This window comes from Ranitomeya variabilis, chromosome 4 (genome assembly GCF_051348905.1).
Source record: "Ranitomeya variabilis isolate aRanVar5 chromosome 4, aRanVar5.hap1, whole genome shotgun sequence".
Taxonomy (NCBI): Eukaryota; Metazoa; Chordata; class Amphibia; order Anura; family Dendrobatidae; genus Ranitomeya; species Ranitomeya variabilis.
Window position 1 is genome coordinate 279,698,576 of NC_135235.1, and position 17,761 is coordinate 279,716,336.

The following is a 17,761-nucleotide window of genomic DNA, read 5'->3' on the forward strand; positions in this document are numbered from 1 at the left end:
TGCATTGTATACAATGTTCTAGAATGCTGGTTCAAAGTCACGCATAAGTAAGAAGGTGCATCATGCGCCATTACAGGAAGTCTCAGAGAGTCCTGACAAAGACCCACGATGGGTCAAAATGTCTTATTTTAAAGTGTCGCTTCTGTTCTACTGGATCTATCTCTGTACTATTGAATTTACTTTACATCTCAGTATATACATTACTGAATAAAATCACCTTGCAATTGATGCCTTTGAGAGAGCGGTGGATATCTTCTGCTATGCATGTACTGCAAATTTCATCTTTGGAAACCTGGATTGAATATGCCCCCGAAGCTGGATTTGCCAGGTGCTGTTACTGGACTTGCTAGTACTGGTAGTCGAGTCCTTTTCGAAGAGTTAAGAATCACTTTTTAAACATCACTTATTACACGAGAAGACAAATAATAAGTGCATCTTACTTGGGCATCCAGCCAGACCAACTCCAAGGGCAGCGGTGACATTGTCGGGACAGCAGCCATACACCGTGTGAATGCAATGCGGGACCACAGGAGGAACGCTAGTGGAGGCAGCTGTCAAGAAAAAAAATGTTTAAAAAATGGGATGAGGGCACCGAGGTTGAAAGCACCACAGGAGATACATTTCCTTGCAATAATCCGCTCTCAAGGCTCATTTCACTCTCGGTGGCAGATCTATGTGACAGAACTCAGAATGCCTGGGATAACACATGGCGATGTGAAAGCAAAATACACAAAGCGCATTTTCACATTAAAATGATGAAGCTGCTGCAATTTCACTAAATCAAAATGCCCTGCGAGAGATTGAGGTGATTGTGTGTTACAGGCAGGGAGAGGAGAATCTGGATGATTATAGGGAACTGATTAAGAAGACGTCCAAAGCGAACGTACGACGTAAGTGGAGAATTATAGATCAGTCCCTTCAGTAAACATAGATCTATTTAGGATTCGTTATAACGTGGGCTTTGATTTCTGTCAAATAAGAGGGTGGGCGTAATTATGTTAAAGTACTACCATCATATCGCCGTCCTGAAAGCCTCCATTCGGTGGACTGAACGGATACACATGACTGTCAATTATCTAGAAGTCCTCGTTTCATAAATATTCATGAACTTCTCAATAATCATTGGAGGGATAGGATATTGACAGGCCTTAATCTTATAGATGCGGGACTGTAAAATGGCCACCATAACCCAACGCTGTACTATGGGGGTATATCCTGAGATGTATAGCGTAACAGAATGCGAACCAGGGTGATTAAGACATAAGTGATGGATTCGTCGGATTCTTTATGCATCGCCAGACGAGCGCTACCAGGAGGATGTAACAATAATGAGGCAGATCATTGTCTTTAATCATCCGTATTGTCGTTAGGTATTCAGGATGGGGAGATGGCGCTTTTCTCATTTGCATAGCAGTGGAAGACCGGTGAATGCTTCAAACCAAAGTAAAAGTATGGAAGAATTACAAGGCAATGTCTATGTAATAGGCATGTGTATAGCAGGGCATAAAAAATACATCTTAAGGCGTCCGTGCACTATCATTATATGGAGTTGACTATTTTTCATAGCCGAGTACCTGATGCGAATGGAGCAAGCACTCAATTTAACCTTATTAAAGTGATTGTCTAAAGTTCTAGAACCTGCCATCAGGTCAGAAGTGTCCAGTTTTACCTCTTCTTTTATTGCATGTGATCCCCCGAGTTTGCAGTTTTTCATTTTTTTAACATCCGTCATATGGTTCCAGAGATATGGGCCTTTTTATTTGTGGCTAATTGTTATGGCCTTTACTAAGTAGGTGTGGCATGCAGAGCAGCCTAAAGACACACCCCTGAGGATCCAGTGAGCCCCTTTGTAAAGCCCATACACTTTAGCTTTAAGCAAATGTCCAAATCTCAGGAACCAAAGGCAGATTTAAATGAAAAATATTAAATATTCAGGAGAGCAGCGGGAAAAAAATAAACGCCGAGACTGTGCACTTTTGACCTGGTGACAAGTCCTGTTTATGTGTTCTCAGCCTGAATAGGATGATAACTATTCAATATTATACAACAATTGGACTCCGTACTGTCATCCTGAGGCAAATGGCGCCAGATGACCGACTTGAAAAAAAATAAAAATAGAAGATTTCGCAGTTTTCTGTCGGGAGTGGTTGTTATGTGGATGACACCCCTTGGGAATAATGGCAGCTTTCTAGAAATAAGGTATTTAATTTGGAAAAATAAAGAGTACTTAATATTTACAGAAAGGTAAGGTTGGACGCACCTAACTACCCCTCATCTGTGAGAAGCAGTACACAGTGAATCCAGTCTATGCAATCCTCTGTGAGTTAAATACTGTAACAGTGCAAATCTCTTTCCTGTCTTGATACAGGAAAGATATATATCTTTGTACTTTGTTAGCCGGTAGATAGAAAAATATTTAGAATTGAGTTGAGGACTGAGGACTCTCAATTCTGAATATTTTTCCTGTCTTGACCATTTGTTACAATGTGTCTGTTAAGGTAGGAGGGAGAGTGCAGTCTGCTTAGCTGTCAAGGCATTACCTAGCGGTTCATCTCAATGGCGGTTCATCTGAATATTTTGTTATATATCCTTTGTTGGCAATGACGGAGGTCAAACATTTTCTGTAAGTCTTCACAAGGTTGGCACACACTGTTGGTTGTATGTTGGCCCATTCCTCTAGAGCAGTGATGTTTTGGGCCTGTCGCTGGGCAACACGGAATTTCAACTCGGAGTTATAACCTCATAAAGTGACAGTGGTCAGAATTCTAAAAATTGGCCTGGTCATTAACGTACAAACCACGTTCGGGGTTAAAGGAGTTAAAAAGGAAATTAGTTATAGTTTTAATTCTTAATAATGGCTGACATAATTATTACAAATAGTTGTTGAGGCTTTTACTTTTACAAGTTTGTTTAATTATTACGTCTGGTTGATAGGATTAGAGTTGGTGGAAACATTATGTGTAGTAGATTAAACTATTATTCATGGTTAGTGAGAATTTAATTTGTATTACATGGCTATTATAAAGGGATATGATTTATGGTTGGGGAGATGAATGTTATTTGTAGTTGGAGGAACTATTGCGCATAATTACAATTTATATTTATTACATGTAGCTGGGATCACTTGTCACATGTTCATACAGTACAAGGCAAGAGAGAAGAATTTTACATTTACGGTATCTGTAATGCGGCTCCTGGAATTGGACTCTTTGTCCTGGTCGTTCTGTAATTTACAGCCAGGAAGGAGTCCATGATTATATGTTAGGACATGTAAAGTATGAAGTTGGAGTCTATGATTGCCTGCGTAAAGCTGTTTTAACCTTCTCTCGATTGCACCACGTCAATGTAACATCCGGCTTTATTCGAAATGTGCTGCGGCCCGAGAATATGTGAACTTCTCATTTGCACAATGTTAAAAAAAATAAATAAATCTGATTTTACTTTGATGAAATCCGTTCCCTGTGTTGTCGTAAAATGCTGCCATTAACAAAAGATTTTTTTTTCAGTACGCGCCAGAGGTTACAGCTGACTGATGATTTTGACCTAGTAAATTATTGGCGCACAGTTGCCAATTGACTGAATGCACATCATAAATTTTAATGAATTAATCTCACCAAAACTGTATGCATCAAAGATCCATTAAAAAAAGACATTTTCTAGCACAAATTGAGTTTAATCTAAATCACAATGCAAGTGCTTAATATAAAGGACCATGTGTACGGTCCTTTTCTGTAGTGTGATGAAGCACTGCATCACAATGAAGGTTTTATGGTCTGTAGACCCCGCACAGTGGCGTGCAAAGGAGAGAGATGGGTTCCCATTATGGTGCCCGGGCATTGTCCTTTCCATGACTCTTGGACCAATATTTCATCCCTTGCTAACAATGGAGTTCCTCTATAAGTTTTCACAACCCAAAAGTAAAGGATGTGGAGCCCAACCATATCTAGTACCCCATTAAGTCACATGCTCACTATAATTTGTGTGCCCTTGCTTGCAGAAACTATGAGGGAGAGAATGTGCCCCCCACTAAATGAACAAATAATTCCACAATTGCCCTTGTAACTAGGCAAACTGTGGTGCAGGGTTGGGTTTGTGGGGGGGGGGGGCATGTCCAAATCTTTCACCAGGGCCCATCGGGCTCTAGTTACACCACTGAGACCACCAAATATTCCAATGTGATTTTTTGAAAAAGTGAAATGGTGCAAGGAAACTTTGTCTGCACTTTGCCACGAGACTTTCAGTCACTGTAGAACTTAAATACTGAGTTTCATGTTTAAAGACTTCTTGCGCAAATAAGCCTCTCATCTGCTTACTATCATTTGTCAGCTGTATGACAATAATCCAAATCCTGCAGTCAATTCTGTGCCAAGAGATTTGGCTCATGAATCTGCAAAGCTTGTAAATGGTCAGAGATCTTATCGCAGATCAGAAGAAATCAAGAGGAAAAAAAAAAACCCAGTAGGGAAGGGATTAGTGGAAACTGAAAATTATAATAATCCTGTCTCTCACCTCTGCAGGGACCTTGTCCAGCCACGTATAGGTCTTGACGCCTTTCACAGCGAGTTTTCTTTAATTCGCAGTCATTAGAATAAGTTATACCATCCGAGCCACACACCTATGAAAGATACAGTAGAGGAGCGACCCATGACTATGTATGGCGGCATCTTGGTCCGTTCACTACCACAATTCATTATACTGGATTATTCAGCTTTAAACCACATACATATAGCGATGCTCTACTATAAAAGAAACTGATATCCAAGGGGAGATCATTCTGATTTAACACTATCTAATGGGAAATTCCTGAGCAAGGGGTGGAATGAATTGGCAAATTCCCATTAAACTTCCATTCTCGTCTCTCCATGGTGGTGTTGGAACCATGCTACAAATTAGGACCGATTATTATTAATATAGAAATGTAGTGGACTATAGGATCTTCTGCAACGCCTTTCCGTTGAATGCTTACCAGGTTTCTCAGCACAGCATGGCAGGTAAAATCACAGATGCAGCGATCATCCTCAGCATCTTCATCCCACGAGCCGCCGTATCTCCTACAACGATCTTGTTCACATTCGCTGTCCTCACCAGACCCTGATCCAGCAGCTCCAGATCCACATTCTAGAAGAGAGAACAATGCAAGTGAAGATTGACTTTCCATACAACTGGACAGCATTGACTCTTCCATGTGGAAAACATTTAATCCACCGAATTCTTAATTCCGCTCCAAAAGAGAAAACCCCATGACACTGGTCAGAGGAGTCAGATGATGAAAACACCAAATAATATAGACGTGTTGAGATACAATAAAAAAGAGTCTCATTAGTATTTGGAGGACCGTTAAGAAAAAGGAGAAAGGGACAGTGGTCGTGGTAAGCAATCTAAAAAATTTTTTTTTTTTACCTGGTTGAGCAAAAATAACAAAAATATTATAGGACACACCGTGGAAATTGTCACCTACAACTAAGCATGCTGCTACAGATTGCAAGAGCAGATTGGGTTTAAGCAGATCTCCGGCCCATGTAAGTCATTCTTCTATCCTACAGTTATTCTTAGGGCTAGATTATAGGAACGGCAATGTGGGCAATTGCCCAGATCCTCTGCTGAATGGGGTCCTAAGAACCCCTATACACGCCTTTATTTCTTGTTCAGTTTTTCTGATCCCAACCAGATGTGCAGAACCAGTTATCCAGTGGGTACAGGGGAGCTTTTTATATGGATATGTCTATATTTTACCCATGAAAGAGTGAAGAGGAGGCCATTAAAGTCTAAGGGAATTGGTTTGTCTTAATTCCTACAATATTTTAGTGGAGAAGGCCATGTGCATGCACCAATATCTCTCCTACAGTAAGTATGAATGTGATTGGGGTCCCATCTTATATGACCCCCTATAACCTTAACGGGAATGTACACTACTGGGGACTTTTTTTTTTTTTACTTAACCCCTTCATGACTCAGCCTATTTTGGCCTTAATGACCTGGCCGTTTTTTGCAATTCTGACCAGTGTCCCTTTATGAGGTAATAACTCAGGAACGCTTCAACGGATCCTAGCGATTCTGAGATTGTTTTTTCGTGACATATTGGGCTTCATGTTAGTGGTAAATTTAGGTCGATAATTTCTGAGTTTATTTGTGAAAAAATCAGAAATTTGGCGAAAATTTTGAAAATGTTGCAATTTTCACATTTTGAATTTTTATTCTGTTAAACCAGAGAGTTATGTTACATAAAATAGTTAATAAATAACATTTCCCACATGTCTACTTTACATCAGCACAATTTTGGAAACAATTTTTTTTTTTTGCTAGGAAGTTATAAGGGTTAAAATTTGACCAGTGATTTCTCATTTTTACAACAAAATTTACAAAACCATTTTTTTTAGGGACCACCTCACATTTGAAGTCTTTTTGAGGGTTCTATATGGCTGAAAATACCCAAAAGTGACACCATTCTAAAAACTGCACCCCTCAAGGTGCTCAAAACCACATTCAAGAAGTTTATTAACCCTTCAGGTGTTTCACAGCAGCAGAAGCAACATGGAAGTAAAAAATGAACATCTAACTTTTTAGTCACAAAAATGATCTTTTAGCAACATTTTTTTTATTTTCCCAAGGGTAAAAGGAGAAACTGGACCACGAACGATGTTGTCCAATTTGTCCTGAGTACGCTGATACCTCATATGTGGGGGTAAACCACTGTTTGGGCGCACGGCAGGGCTCGGAAGGAAAGGAGCGCCATTTGACTTTTTGAATGAAAAATTGGCTCCAATCTTTAGCGGACACCATGTCGCGTTTGGAGAGCCCCCGTGTGCCTAAACATTGGAGCTCCCCCACAAGTGACCCCATTTTGGAAACTAGACCCCCCAAGGAACTTATCTAGAAGCATAGTGAGCACTTTAAACCCCCAGGTGCTTCACAAATTGATCCGTAAAAATGAAAAAGTACTTTTGTTTCACCAAAAAATTATTTTAGCCTCAATTTTTTTCATTTTCACATGGGCAACAGGATAAAATGGATCCTAAAATTTGTTGGACAATTTCACCTGAGTACACCGATACCTCACATGTGGGGGTAAACCACTGTTTGGGCACATGGTAAGGCTCGGAAGGGAAGGAGCGCCATTTGACGTTTTGAATGAAAAATTATCTCCATCGATAGCGGACACCATGTCACGTTTGGAGAGCCCCTGTGTGCCTAAACATTGGAGCTCGCCCACAAGTGACCCCATTTTGGAAACTAGACCCCCCAAGGAACTTATCTAGAAGCATAGTGAGCACTTTAAACCCTCAGGTGCTTCACAAATTGATCCGTAAAAATGAAAAAGTACTTTTTTTTCACACAAAATTTCTTTTAGCCTCAATTTTTTCATTTTCACATGGGCAACAGGATAAAATAGATCCTAAAATTTGTTGGACAATTTCTCCTGAGTACACCGATACCTCACATGTGGGGGTAAACCACTGTTTGGGCACATGGTAAGGCTCGGAAGGGAAGGAGCGCCATTTGACTTTTTGAATGGAAAATTAGCTCCAATCGTTAGTGGACACCATGTCGTGTTTGGAGAGCCCCTGTGTGCCTAAACATTGGAGCTCCCCTACAAGTGACCCCATTTTGGAAACTAGACCCCCAAGGAACTTATCTAGATGCATAGTGAGCACTTAAAACCCCCAGGTGCTTCACAGAAGTTTATAACGCAGAGCCGTGAAAATAAAAAATAATTTTTCTTTCCTCAAAAATGATTTTTAGCCCGGAATTTTTTATTTTCCCAAGGGTAATAGGAGAAATTGGACCCCAAATGTTGTTGTCCAGTTTGTCCTGAGTACGATGATACCCCATATGTGGGGGTAAACCACTGTTTGGGCGCACGGCAGGGCTCGGAGGGGAAGGCACGCCATTTGGCTTTTTGAATGGAAAATTAGCTCCAATCATTAGCGGACACCATGTCGCGTTTGGAGAGCCCTTGTGTGCCTAAACATTGGAGCTCCCCCACAAGTGACCCTATTTTGGAAACTAGACCTCCCAAGGAACTAATCTAGATGTGTGGTGAGCACTTTGAACTCCCAAGAAGTTTATAACGCAGAGCCATGAAAATAAAAAATAATTTTTCTTTTCTCAAAAATTATTTTTTAGCCCACAATTTTTTATTTTCCCAAGGGTAACAAGAGAAAATGGATGCCAAAAGTTGTTGTCCAGTTTCTCCCGAGTACGCTGATACCCCATATGTGGGGGTAAACCAATGTTTTGGCACACGTCGGGGTTCGGAAGGGAAGTAGTGACGTTTTGAAATGCAGACTTTGATGGAATGCTCTGCGGGCGTCAGGTTGCGTTTGCAGAGCCCCTGATGTGCCTAAACAGTAGGAACTCCCCACAAGTGACCCCATTTTGGAAACTAGACCCCCAAGGGAACTTTTCTAGATGTGTGGTGAGCACTTTGAACCCCCAAGTGCTTCACAGAAGTTTATAACGCAGAGCCGTGAAAATAATAAATGTATTTCCTTTCCTCAAAAATATTTTTTAGCCCAGAATTTTTTAATTTTCCCAAGGGTAACAGGAGAAATTTGACCCCAAAAGTTGTTGTCCAGTTTCTCCTGAGTACGATGATACCCCATATGTGGGGGTAAACCACTGTTTGGGCACATGCCGGGGCTCGGAAGGGAAGTAGTGACGTTTTGGAATGCAGACTTTGATGGAATGGTCTGCGGGCATCATGTTACGTTTGCAGAGCCCCTGATGTGCCTAAACAGTAGAAACACCCCACAAGTGACCCCATTTTGGAAACTAGACCCTCCAAGGAACTTATCTAGATGGGTGGTGAGCACATTCAACCACCAAGAGCTTCACAGAAGTTTACAACGCAGAGCCGTGAAAATAAATAATCATTTTTCTTTCCTCAAAAAAGATGTTTTAGCAAGCAATTTTTTATTTTCCCAAGGGTAACAGGAGAAATTTGACCCCAAACGTTGTTGTCCTGTTTCTCCTGAGTACGCTGATACCCCATATGTGGGGGTAAACCACTGTTTGGGCGCACGTCAGGGCTCGGAAGGGAAGTAGTGACATTTGAAATGCAGACTTTGATGGAATGGTCTGCGGGCGTCATGTTGCATTTGCAGAGCCCCTGATGTGCCTAAACAGTAGAAACACCCCACAAGTGACCCCATTTTGGAAACTAGACCCCCCAAGGAACTTATCTAGATGTGTGGTGAGCACTTTCAACCCCCAAGTGTTTCACAGAAGTTTATAACGCAGAGCCGTGAAAATAAAAAATAATTGTTCTTTCCTCAAAAATTATGTTTTAGCAAGTAATTTTTTATTTTTGCAAGGGTAACAGGAGAAATTGGACCCCAATAGTTGTTGCCCAGTTTGTCCTGAGTACACTGATACCCCATATGTGGGGGTAAACCACTGTTTGGGCGCACGTCGGGGCTTGGAAGGGAGGGAGCACCATTTGACTTTTTGAACGCAAGATTGGCTGGAATCAATGGTGGCGCCATGTTTCGTTTGTAGACCCCTGATGTGCCTAAACAGTTGAAACCCCTCAATTCTAACTTCAACGCTAACCCCAACACACCCCTAACCCTAATCCCAACTGTAGCCATAACTAGTGTTGAGCATTCCGATACTGCAAGTATCGGGTATCGGCCGATACTTGCTGTATCGGAATTCCGATACCAAGATCCGATATTTTTGTGATATCGGGTATCGGTATCGAAACAACATTAATGTAAAAATGTGTAAAAGAGAGAATTAAAATAAAAAATATTGCTATACTCACCTCTCCGACGCAGCCTGCACCTTACCGAAGGAAGCGGCAGCGTTCTTTGTTTAAAATTCGCGCTTTTCTTTCCTTTACGTGAGTCCCGGCTTGTGATTGGTTGCGTGCCGCCCATGTGACCGGGACGCAACCAATCACAGCAAGCCGTGACGTAATTTCAGGTCCTTCAGGATTTTAAAATTACGTTCCGGCGTTGTGATTGGTTGCGTCGCAGTCACATGGGAGACGCAACCAATCACAGCAAGCCGTGACGTAATTTCAGGTCCTTAAGGATTTTAAAATTACGTCCCGGCTTTGTGATTGGTTGCGTCGCAGTCACATGGGAGACGCAACCAATCACAAGCCGTGACGTCACGGGAGGCTGGACACGCGCGCATTTTAAAATGGGCGCGTGTCCAGCCTCCCGTGACGTCCCGGCTTGTGATTGGTTGCGCCGCGATCAACCAATCACAAGCCGGGAGGCTGGACACGCGCCCATTTTAAAATTTTAAAATGCGCGCGTGTCCAGCCTCCCGGCTTGTGATTGGTTGACCGCGGCGCAACCAATCACAAGCCGGGACGTCACGGGAGGCTGGACACGCGCCCATTTTAAAAAGCGCGCGTGTCCAGCCTCCCGTGACGTCACGGCTTGTGATTGGTTAATGGCGGCCATGTTGCCGGGACGCGGACCAATCACAGCAAGCCGTGACGTAATTTCGTCACGGCTTGCTGTGATTGGTCCGCGTCCCGGCAACATGGGCGCCGTGACCAATCATAAGCCGGGACGTCACTGGAGGCTGGACACGCGCGCTTTTTAAAATAGGCACGTGTCCAGCCTCCCGTGACGTCCCGGCTTGTGATTGGTTAATGGCGGCCATGTTGCCGGGACGCGGACCAATCACAGCAAGCCGTGACGTAATTTCGTCACGGCTTGCTGTGATTGGTCCGCGTCCCGGCAACATGGCCGCCCTGACCAATCACAAGCCGGGACTTCACGTAACCAAGTAAAAGCGCAAATTTTAAACAAACAACGCTGCCGGTTCCCTCGCTGAGGTCCAGGCTGCGTCGGACAGGTGAGTATAGCGATATTTTTAATTTTAATTCTTTCTTTTACACATTTATATGGATCCCAGGGCCTGAAGGAGAGTTTCCTCTCCTTCAGACCCTGGGAACCATCAGGAATACCGTCCGATACTTGAGTCCCATTGACTTGTATTGGCATCGGGTATCGGTATCGGATTGGATCCGATACTTTGCCGGTATCGGCCGATACTTTCCGATACCGATACTTTCAAGTATCGGACGGTATCGCTCAACACTAGCCATAACCCTAATCACAACCCTAACCCCAACACACCCCTAACCACAACCCTAACCCCAACACAGCCGTAACCCTAATCCCAACCCTAATCCTAACCCTAATCCTAACCCTAACCCTAATCCCAACCCTAACCACAACTGTAACCCCAACACACCCCTAACCCTATCCGTAACCCTAACCACAAGCCTAATCTTAACCCTATTTCCAACCCTAGCCCTAATTCCAACCCTAACTCTAATTCCAACCCTAACCCTAAGGCTATGTGCCCACGTTGCGGATTCGTGTGAGATTTTTCCGCACGATTTTTGAAAAATCTGCAGGTAAAAGGCACTGCGTTTTACCTGCGGATTTACAGCGGATTGCCAGTGTTTTTTTGTGCGGATTTCACCTGCGGATTCCTATTGAGGAACAGGTGTAAAACGCTGCGGAATTCGCACAAAGAATTGACATGCTGCGGAAAATACAACGCAGCGATTCCGCACGGAATTTTCCGCACCATGGGCACAGCGGATTTGGTTTTCCATAGGTTTACATGGTACTGTAAACCTCATGGAAAACTGCTACGAATTCGCAGCGGCCAATCCGCTGCGGATCCGCGGCCAATCCGCTGCGCATCCGCAGCCAATCCGCTGCGGATCCGCAGCCAAATCCGCACTGTGTGCACATGCCCTAACCCTAACCCTACCCCTAACCCTACCCCTACCCCTAATTCTAACCCTAACCCTAGTGGAAAAAGAAAAAAAAATATTTTTTTTTTTTTTATTATTGTCCCTACCTATGGGGGTGATAAAGGGGGGGGATTATTTATTATTTTTTTATTTTGATCGCTGTGATAGAACCTATCACAGCGATCAAAATGTACTTGTATCGAATCTGCCGGCCGGCAGATTCGGCGGGCGCACTGCGCATGCGCCCGCCATTTTGGAAGATGGCGGCGCCCATGGAGAAGACGGACGGGCACCGGGAGCCTCGGTAAGTATAAGGGGGGGAGATCGGGGCACGGGGGGGCGTCGGAGCACAGGGGGGTGGCATAGGAGCACGGGGGGAGCGGACAGGAGGACGGGGGAGCGGAGCACAGGACGGAGGGGACTACGGGACAGATCGGTGGCTTGGGGGGGCGATCAGTGGGGTGGGGGGGCTCACATCAGGGTTTCCAGCCATGGCCGATGATATTGCAGCATCGGCCATGGCTGGATTGTAATATTTCACCAGTTTTTTAGGTGAAATATTACAAATCGCTCTGATTGGCAGTTTCACTTTCAACAGCCAATCAGAGCGATCGTAGCCACGGGGGGGTGAAGCCACCCCCCCTGGGCTGAAGTACCACTCCCCCGGTCCCTGCAGATCGGGTGAAATTGGAGTTAACCCTTTCACCAGATCTGCAGGGACGCGATCACTCCATGACGCCACATAGGCTTCATGGGTCGGATTGGCACGGGTTTTCATGACGCCTACGTGGCATCATGGGTCGGGAAGGGGTTAAATGCATGTATTTGGGGCTCAAAATTATTTTCGCAATTGGGTTCCATTAAAAACGTTGTACCGTTTGCCTGTGTGTTGTACTATCTATTGCTGGCTATGGAATGAGTTAACCTTCATTGTCATTGATCTTCTTCTGGGAGAATTTTTAGATCTTTTAGGCTACGTTCACACGATCCGTTTTTCACTGCGGATTTTTCCGGTCCTTTTTCGGGGAAATCCGCAGTGGAAAACGGCGGTGCTTCTCTCGGCGGATTTGTGTCCTTTTTCTTCTGCGGATTCCACTGCGGGTTTCCAACTGCAGTTTCCTATTGGTGCTGTTGGAAACCCGCAGCGGAATCCGCTGAAAGAATTGACATGGTACTTCTTTTTTCCGTTGGCAAATCCGCGCGGATTTTCCAGCGAAAAAAAGGATCGTCGGCACAGCGGGTTTTGTTTTCCATAGGGTAACATTGTACTGTACCCTGCATGGAAAACGGCTGCGGATCCGTAGCTGCAATTCCGCTACGGATCCGCAGCAAAAAACGGATCGTGTGAACGTAGCCTTAATCTGTTTTTTTTCTAAGCGCCTCTTAGCTGATTTATGACGACAGACCACATCAAAGTTGAATGTTCAAGAAAAAAAATAACCTATAAAAGTCAATTGGTGCAAAATGTAATGACACCACATTTCATAAATACATGCATTTATTTTTTTTAAAAAAAAGTCCTTAAAAGATTGATGATAACCCCATTAATTCAATCCGTGGTTTTCTGCTGTCTTATTTTGTGCCTACTTGGATAAATTCACAAGGTAAAGGCATTCATAAACCGAGGTGAGCAATTAAAAAGTCTTGCTCTTAGCCTTTCCATTATTGCAATAGTGGCAGGTCTAAGACATGGCAAGACATGTAAGAAATGTAATAGTAGACCTTGAACAAATACATAGAAAATTGCACTAATCGAAGCTTTGAAATCATTGAGCTGATGTAGTGACCAATTGTCTCAATCGGAGCCATCCGCCGAGCACAACCCTTAATTATAAATAAATAGGCGCATTCATGCTCTTCGCCCCTCGCGATGAACGACTCAGACCCGTCACAACGGCTCTTTCAGTAAATGTAACGCTGTTATTGTTGGCCTCTTTTCAAAACCCTTCTTCATTTGCTATTAAAATAAGTAACTTTTAGTGGAAGTGGAACCTGTAGACAATACAAGAAAAAGTCATCTAAAGTCAATGGGTAATGAGTTCCTAGCATGAGAAACACTATTAAATAAGCGTCAGGTCTGCAAGCATCTTCACGACCGGGAGAAAAATATCGCTTTTCTGCTGTCAGTCTACATGAATAGCACACAATAGGGTAAAATCCTTTTTTTTTTCATTAACACAAAATTTTTATTCTCAAAGTGTACGATGAGAGTCTTAACCCCCGACCCATTCATTGACCTCTTTCATTTATTACCCCGACAATGAAAGTATAATTCACAAAGCAGAAGAGTTAAGGGCGACATCAACGGACATCCGGACCTGTAGTGAGGGAACATGTATTTTTCTATGGCAGCTTGTAATATATATGCCTATTCAACGTGTCTGAAAAGAAGCAACTGAACTCAAAGAAAATGACTAAATATCTGGCAGGAACAATATGAGTCAAGTAGTCCTAGAAATCATGAACATCACACTAAAGGTGGCCGTACATTAGGTTGGTGTAGACCCAACACAGAATTTTCGTTAGGATCATCCAACCATCTAGGGTTTATAGGACAGATAAAAATGGATCAGGCATGTTTCATTTCAATATGGCCAATCCTTTTGTTCTTGTGGGACATAGATCGCACTCACAGCAGTCTTCAGGGTAGAGAGGATTTGCTTTTGGCCAAATGAGCGTGTAAAAAGTATGTCCAGAATAAGGACATGAAAACAGCTCCAGCCCATACACCCATTGGAGCATATTAATGAGCCGGAGAGGTCCTAGAAACACTCCTCCATAGGGCACAGTAAAAATCTTTAAAGGCAGAGCAGCTCCCATTTCGGCCATATGGTTGCCCATTTATTTAAAGAAGCACTTCTATCAAAATTTTCATGCTCTTAAGTCATCATATTATATAGCACTGTGTACTTACAATTGCTCATTTTGCCTTTCTACCCAGCTAATTCTTCTCTTTTCCATTAGGTTTATGACATCAAATGATTAAAAACGGATTAGCTGAATCCTTCTAAGCTCTATGTAGAAACAGGAGGTCTCTTTTCCCTGCATGAGTCATGACTGCAAAAGTCCCTGGCAGAGGGAGGAGGGAGCAGCTGGGTCAGGAGGTGAAGAGGGGAATGACTCATGCAGGGAAAAAAACTTCCTGTTTCTACATAGAATAGAGAAAAGAGAAGAATTAGCTGGGTAGAAAGGGAAAATGAGCAATTGTAAGTACACAATGCTATATAATATGATGACTGCAATATACTAGAGGATACAAATTTTGATGGCAGTAGGAGGGCTTCTTTAACCTTACAGGGAATCTGTCAAAAGGTTTTTGCTATTTGATATGAGAGCAGCATGATGTAGGGGAAGAGACCATGATTCCAGCGATGTGTTACTTACTAATCTGCTTGGTGCAGCTTTGATAAAATTATTGTTTTCTCTGCTGCAAATCTACCAGTTTTCTAAATGCTGAGCTCTGTGCGACTCCGCCCACACCAGTGATTGACAGCTCCCCATGTATACTGTTCATTAAGAAAAAGCTGCCAATCAGTGTGGGGGGTGTGGTTATACAGAGCAGAAGGACTAGGAGCACAAGACAATTAGTCCTGTAGTGATAATCTCCTGCTGATTAAACTCTGATATTATTGAAACATCATCACATAGCCTAGTAAGTGACCCATCACTAGAATCAGGGTCTTAGCCCCCTATATCATGGTACTCTCAGATTACAAGGAAAAATCTTGCTGACAGATTCCCTTTAAAATAATATTGTATTTAATTACTGTTCTGGAAAAGGAACAAAAAAAACTTCTGAGAATGAAGAAATTACAGACAAAATGAGCAAACTACATGGTCCATTTGGACGTCGCCTGTCATCAGCATTCACATTGACGCCAGGGGTTTACGGCATAAGCAGAAGCGCTGAGAACTCCTAATTAACAAAGCTACTTGAACGGATGTGCTGATTGTGTAGAAAAATCTCCACGACGCCATGGGTATTTTCAAAGCGTACTGTTACCTATAATAATAATTAGAGAAGTAGAGATCGTAAGATACAACGGGAGGAAATATTCTGGGACATGAGAATCCGATATTGCGAGGATGTGAAGTGTGAAATTAAAGCGTCACTGTATCAATCCTCCCTGGTCTATTTACGCAAAACGATCACCAGTTATCAGGAGATGAAAGCAAGGGATGCCGATAAAAGTCTGTCTTTCAAGTCTTCTCTAAGCCAGCAGCCTCGTCTTCTTTATACCCCCATCCGGCCCCACTATACTCTGTTCCTGCACATCCCCAGCTTCATCCAAGCCATGCTGCGCTAATGAACTCATGGTAATTACACTTGCGCTGAATATGAGACGGGATATTAAAGGCAGCGCTCATAACCGATCACCCGAAAGCCGGAATCACCCTCCGAGCGTTGCTAGGAGACCAGTCAAATATACCCTTATTATCTGGCACTGTGCGGCTCTCCGGAGAAAGACGGAGCAGATCTACGGGATCGAAATGTTCATCCTCGTCACTTTCCAACACGCCGCAGAATACAACAGAGAGATTACACCAAAATCATCATCTCTCCGTCACCCAATGGAGGCTGTTACGATGAACATATTGGGTCAATGTTTGCTTTCAGAAGAGTGCAGAGACCTAAAATACACAGTCGTTTACTTTCATCGAAAAGGCAGGATTTTCTATTTCCTAGGTCTACCAGATGTGCTGAAATGTACAGACTTAGTCATTTTGTCGCCTTCAAAAAGTACTAAAAATACAGATCTGTTCGAAGTGATTCCGAGGAAGGAATTGAAGGATATCGTGTTAACACTATCCGTGTCTTCCTCTATGTCAGAAATAAAACTGGTATTTCAACTTTTTGATTTCTGTACATGGGCTAGCTATGATACGTATTATTCTGTACTGTCTGGATTAATTTTTCATGCTGTATACACAGAATAATTTTGACATAGTATGCCTACATTAAAGCCCAACTTACACATTAGGTACCTGTCGACCAAACAATGGTTTGGTCAATTCTTCAGCTGGCAGCCGTCTTGGCAAAAACAGAAGAGCCCATTTTGTAGAGGTCTCCTGCGTTTTCTATATATCTGGGATGACCAAAGGATCGGCAACATGAAATCAGACATGCTGGATCCTTACCTACCCTGACCATCTGTCCAGGGTCTTTTGAATCTGTCAATATTGGGGAATTCAGGCGACAAGTCAGTACAGACAGTCAGATCATGCAGGCTATTTGGGGCATGTAGGGTGGTCAACCTCGTCTACCTATTCCCCTTGGTATTGTGAACCTATGTAGGACCCCCACCACCACAGACATTACAACTCTTGCAAGTAAGGAATGGGCCAACCATCTCCCAGGATGGAGACCCTTATATTCGTTGCTATGCTGTCCCCTCTCTTCTCTCTTCTAACAGCAGACTATGCTATTGTGCCCAGTATGAAAGAAAGATACATACCTCCAGAAAAAAATAGGTCAAACAGAGTCCAAATTTGCAGTCTTTGAACTCACTATACTCAATGGCTCCCTCTGAACCCCTTTTTATGGCCTTCAGAAAGTAGCTCCCTTGCAGACCACAAGAGAGACCTCAACATAGTGATCAACTGAGCCAAGCGTGCTTGTGTAATGGCGCAGTCAGACGGCCGTGTAAATCAGACCGGGATGGAATACAGTGCACGTACTGTCCGGATGCTCTCCCGACCCAAGTGTTACTGCTGCATAGCAATATATGACGCTGACACGCTCAGGTCGGAAGCGTTGCCGGCCAGTTCCTGCACTGCGTTCTGATCTCAGTCCAATTTACACGGCCGTCTGACTGCGCCCTAAGGGTGAAGGTTCAGGTCAAAAGATGGCTGAATTTGTTGAACCCTACAGTGAGTGAGAGACACTACAGCATTTCCATAATGTACCACTATTAGGAAATTTTCTTCAGCGTTGCTCGTGCTTGTTAAAAAGCTAAAGTTCCCCTTGCACAGTAGACTAAAGTCTCCGATAATGATGGGATTGGGCAATGTGCATGGGGGTCCGGA

At 43.3% G+C, this 17,761-nt stretch overlaps 1 protein-coding gene across 16 annotated transcripts in view; it reads right to left on the minus strand.

Moving 5' to 3' along the window:
• Positions 1-17,761, minus strand: part of AGRN (agrin) — a 487,688-nt gene that overhangs the window by 114,210 nt on the left and 355,717 nt on the right. For all 16 annotated transcript variants that reach the window (XR_013213195.1, XR_013213196.1, XM_077250009.1 and 13 more), the window contains 3 exons: positions 4,967-5,118; positions 4,510-4,615; positions 441-551 (listed from right to left, as the gene is read on the minus strand). Coding sequence is in view for 14 of the 16 variants with exons in the window: in XM_077250009.1 (XP_077106124.1) it covers positions 441-551; positions 4,510-4,615; positions 4,967-5,118 (369 nt within the window). In the remaining 2 variants the exon portion in view is untranslated. The remainder of the gene's footprint in view (positions 1-440; positions 552-4,509; positions 4,616-4,966; positions 5,119-17,761) is intronic.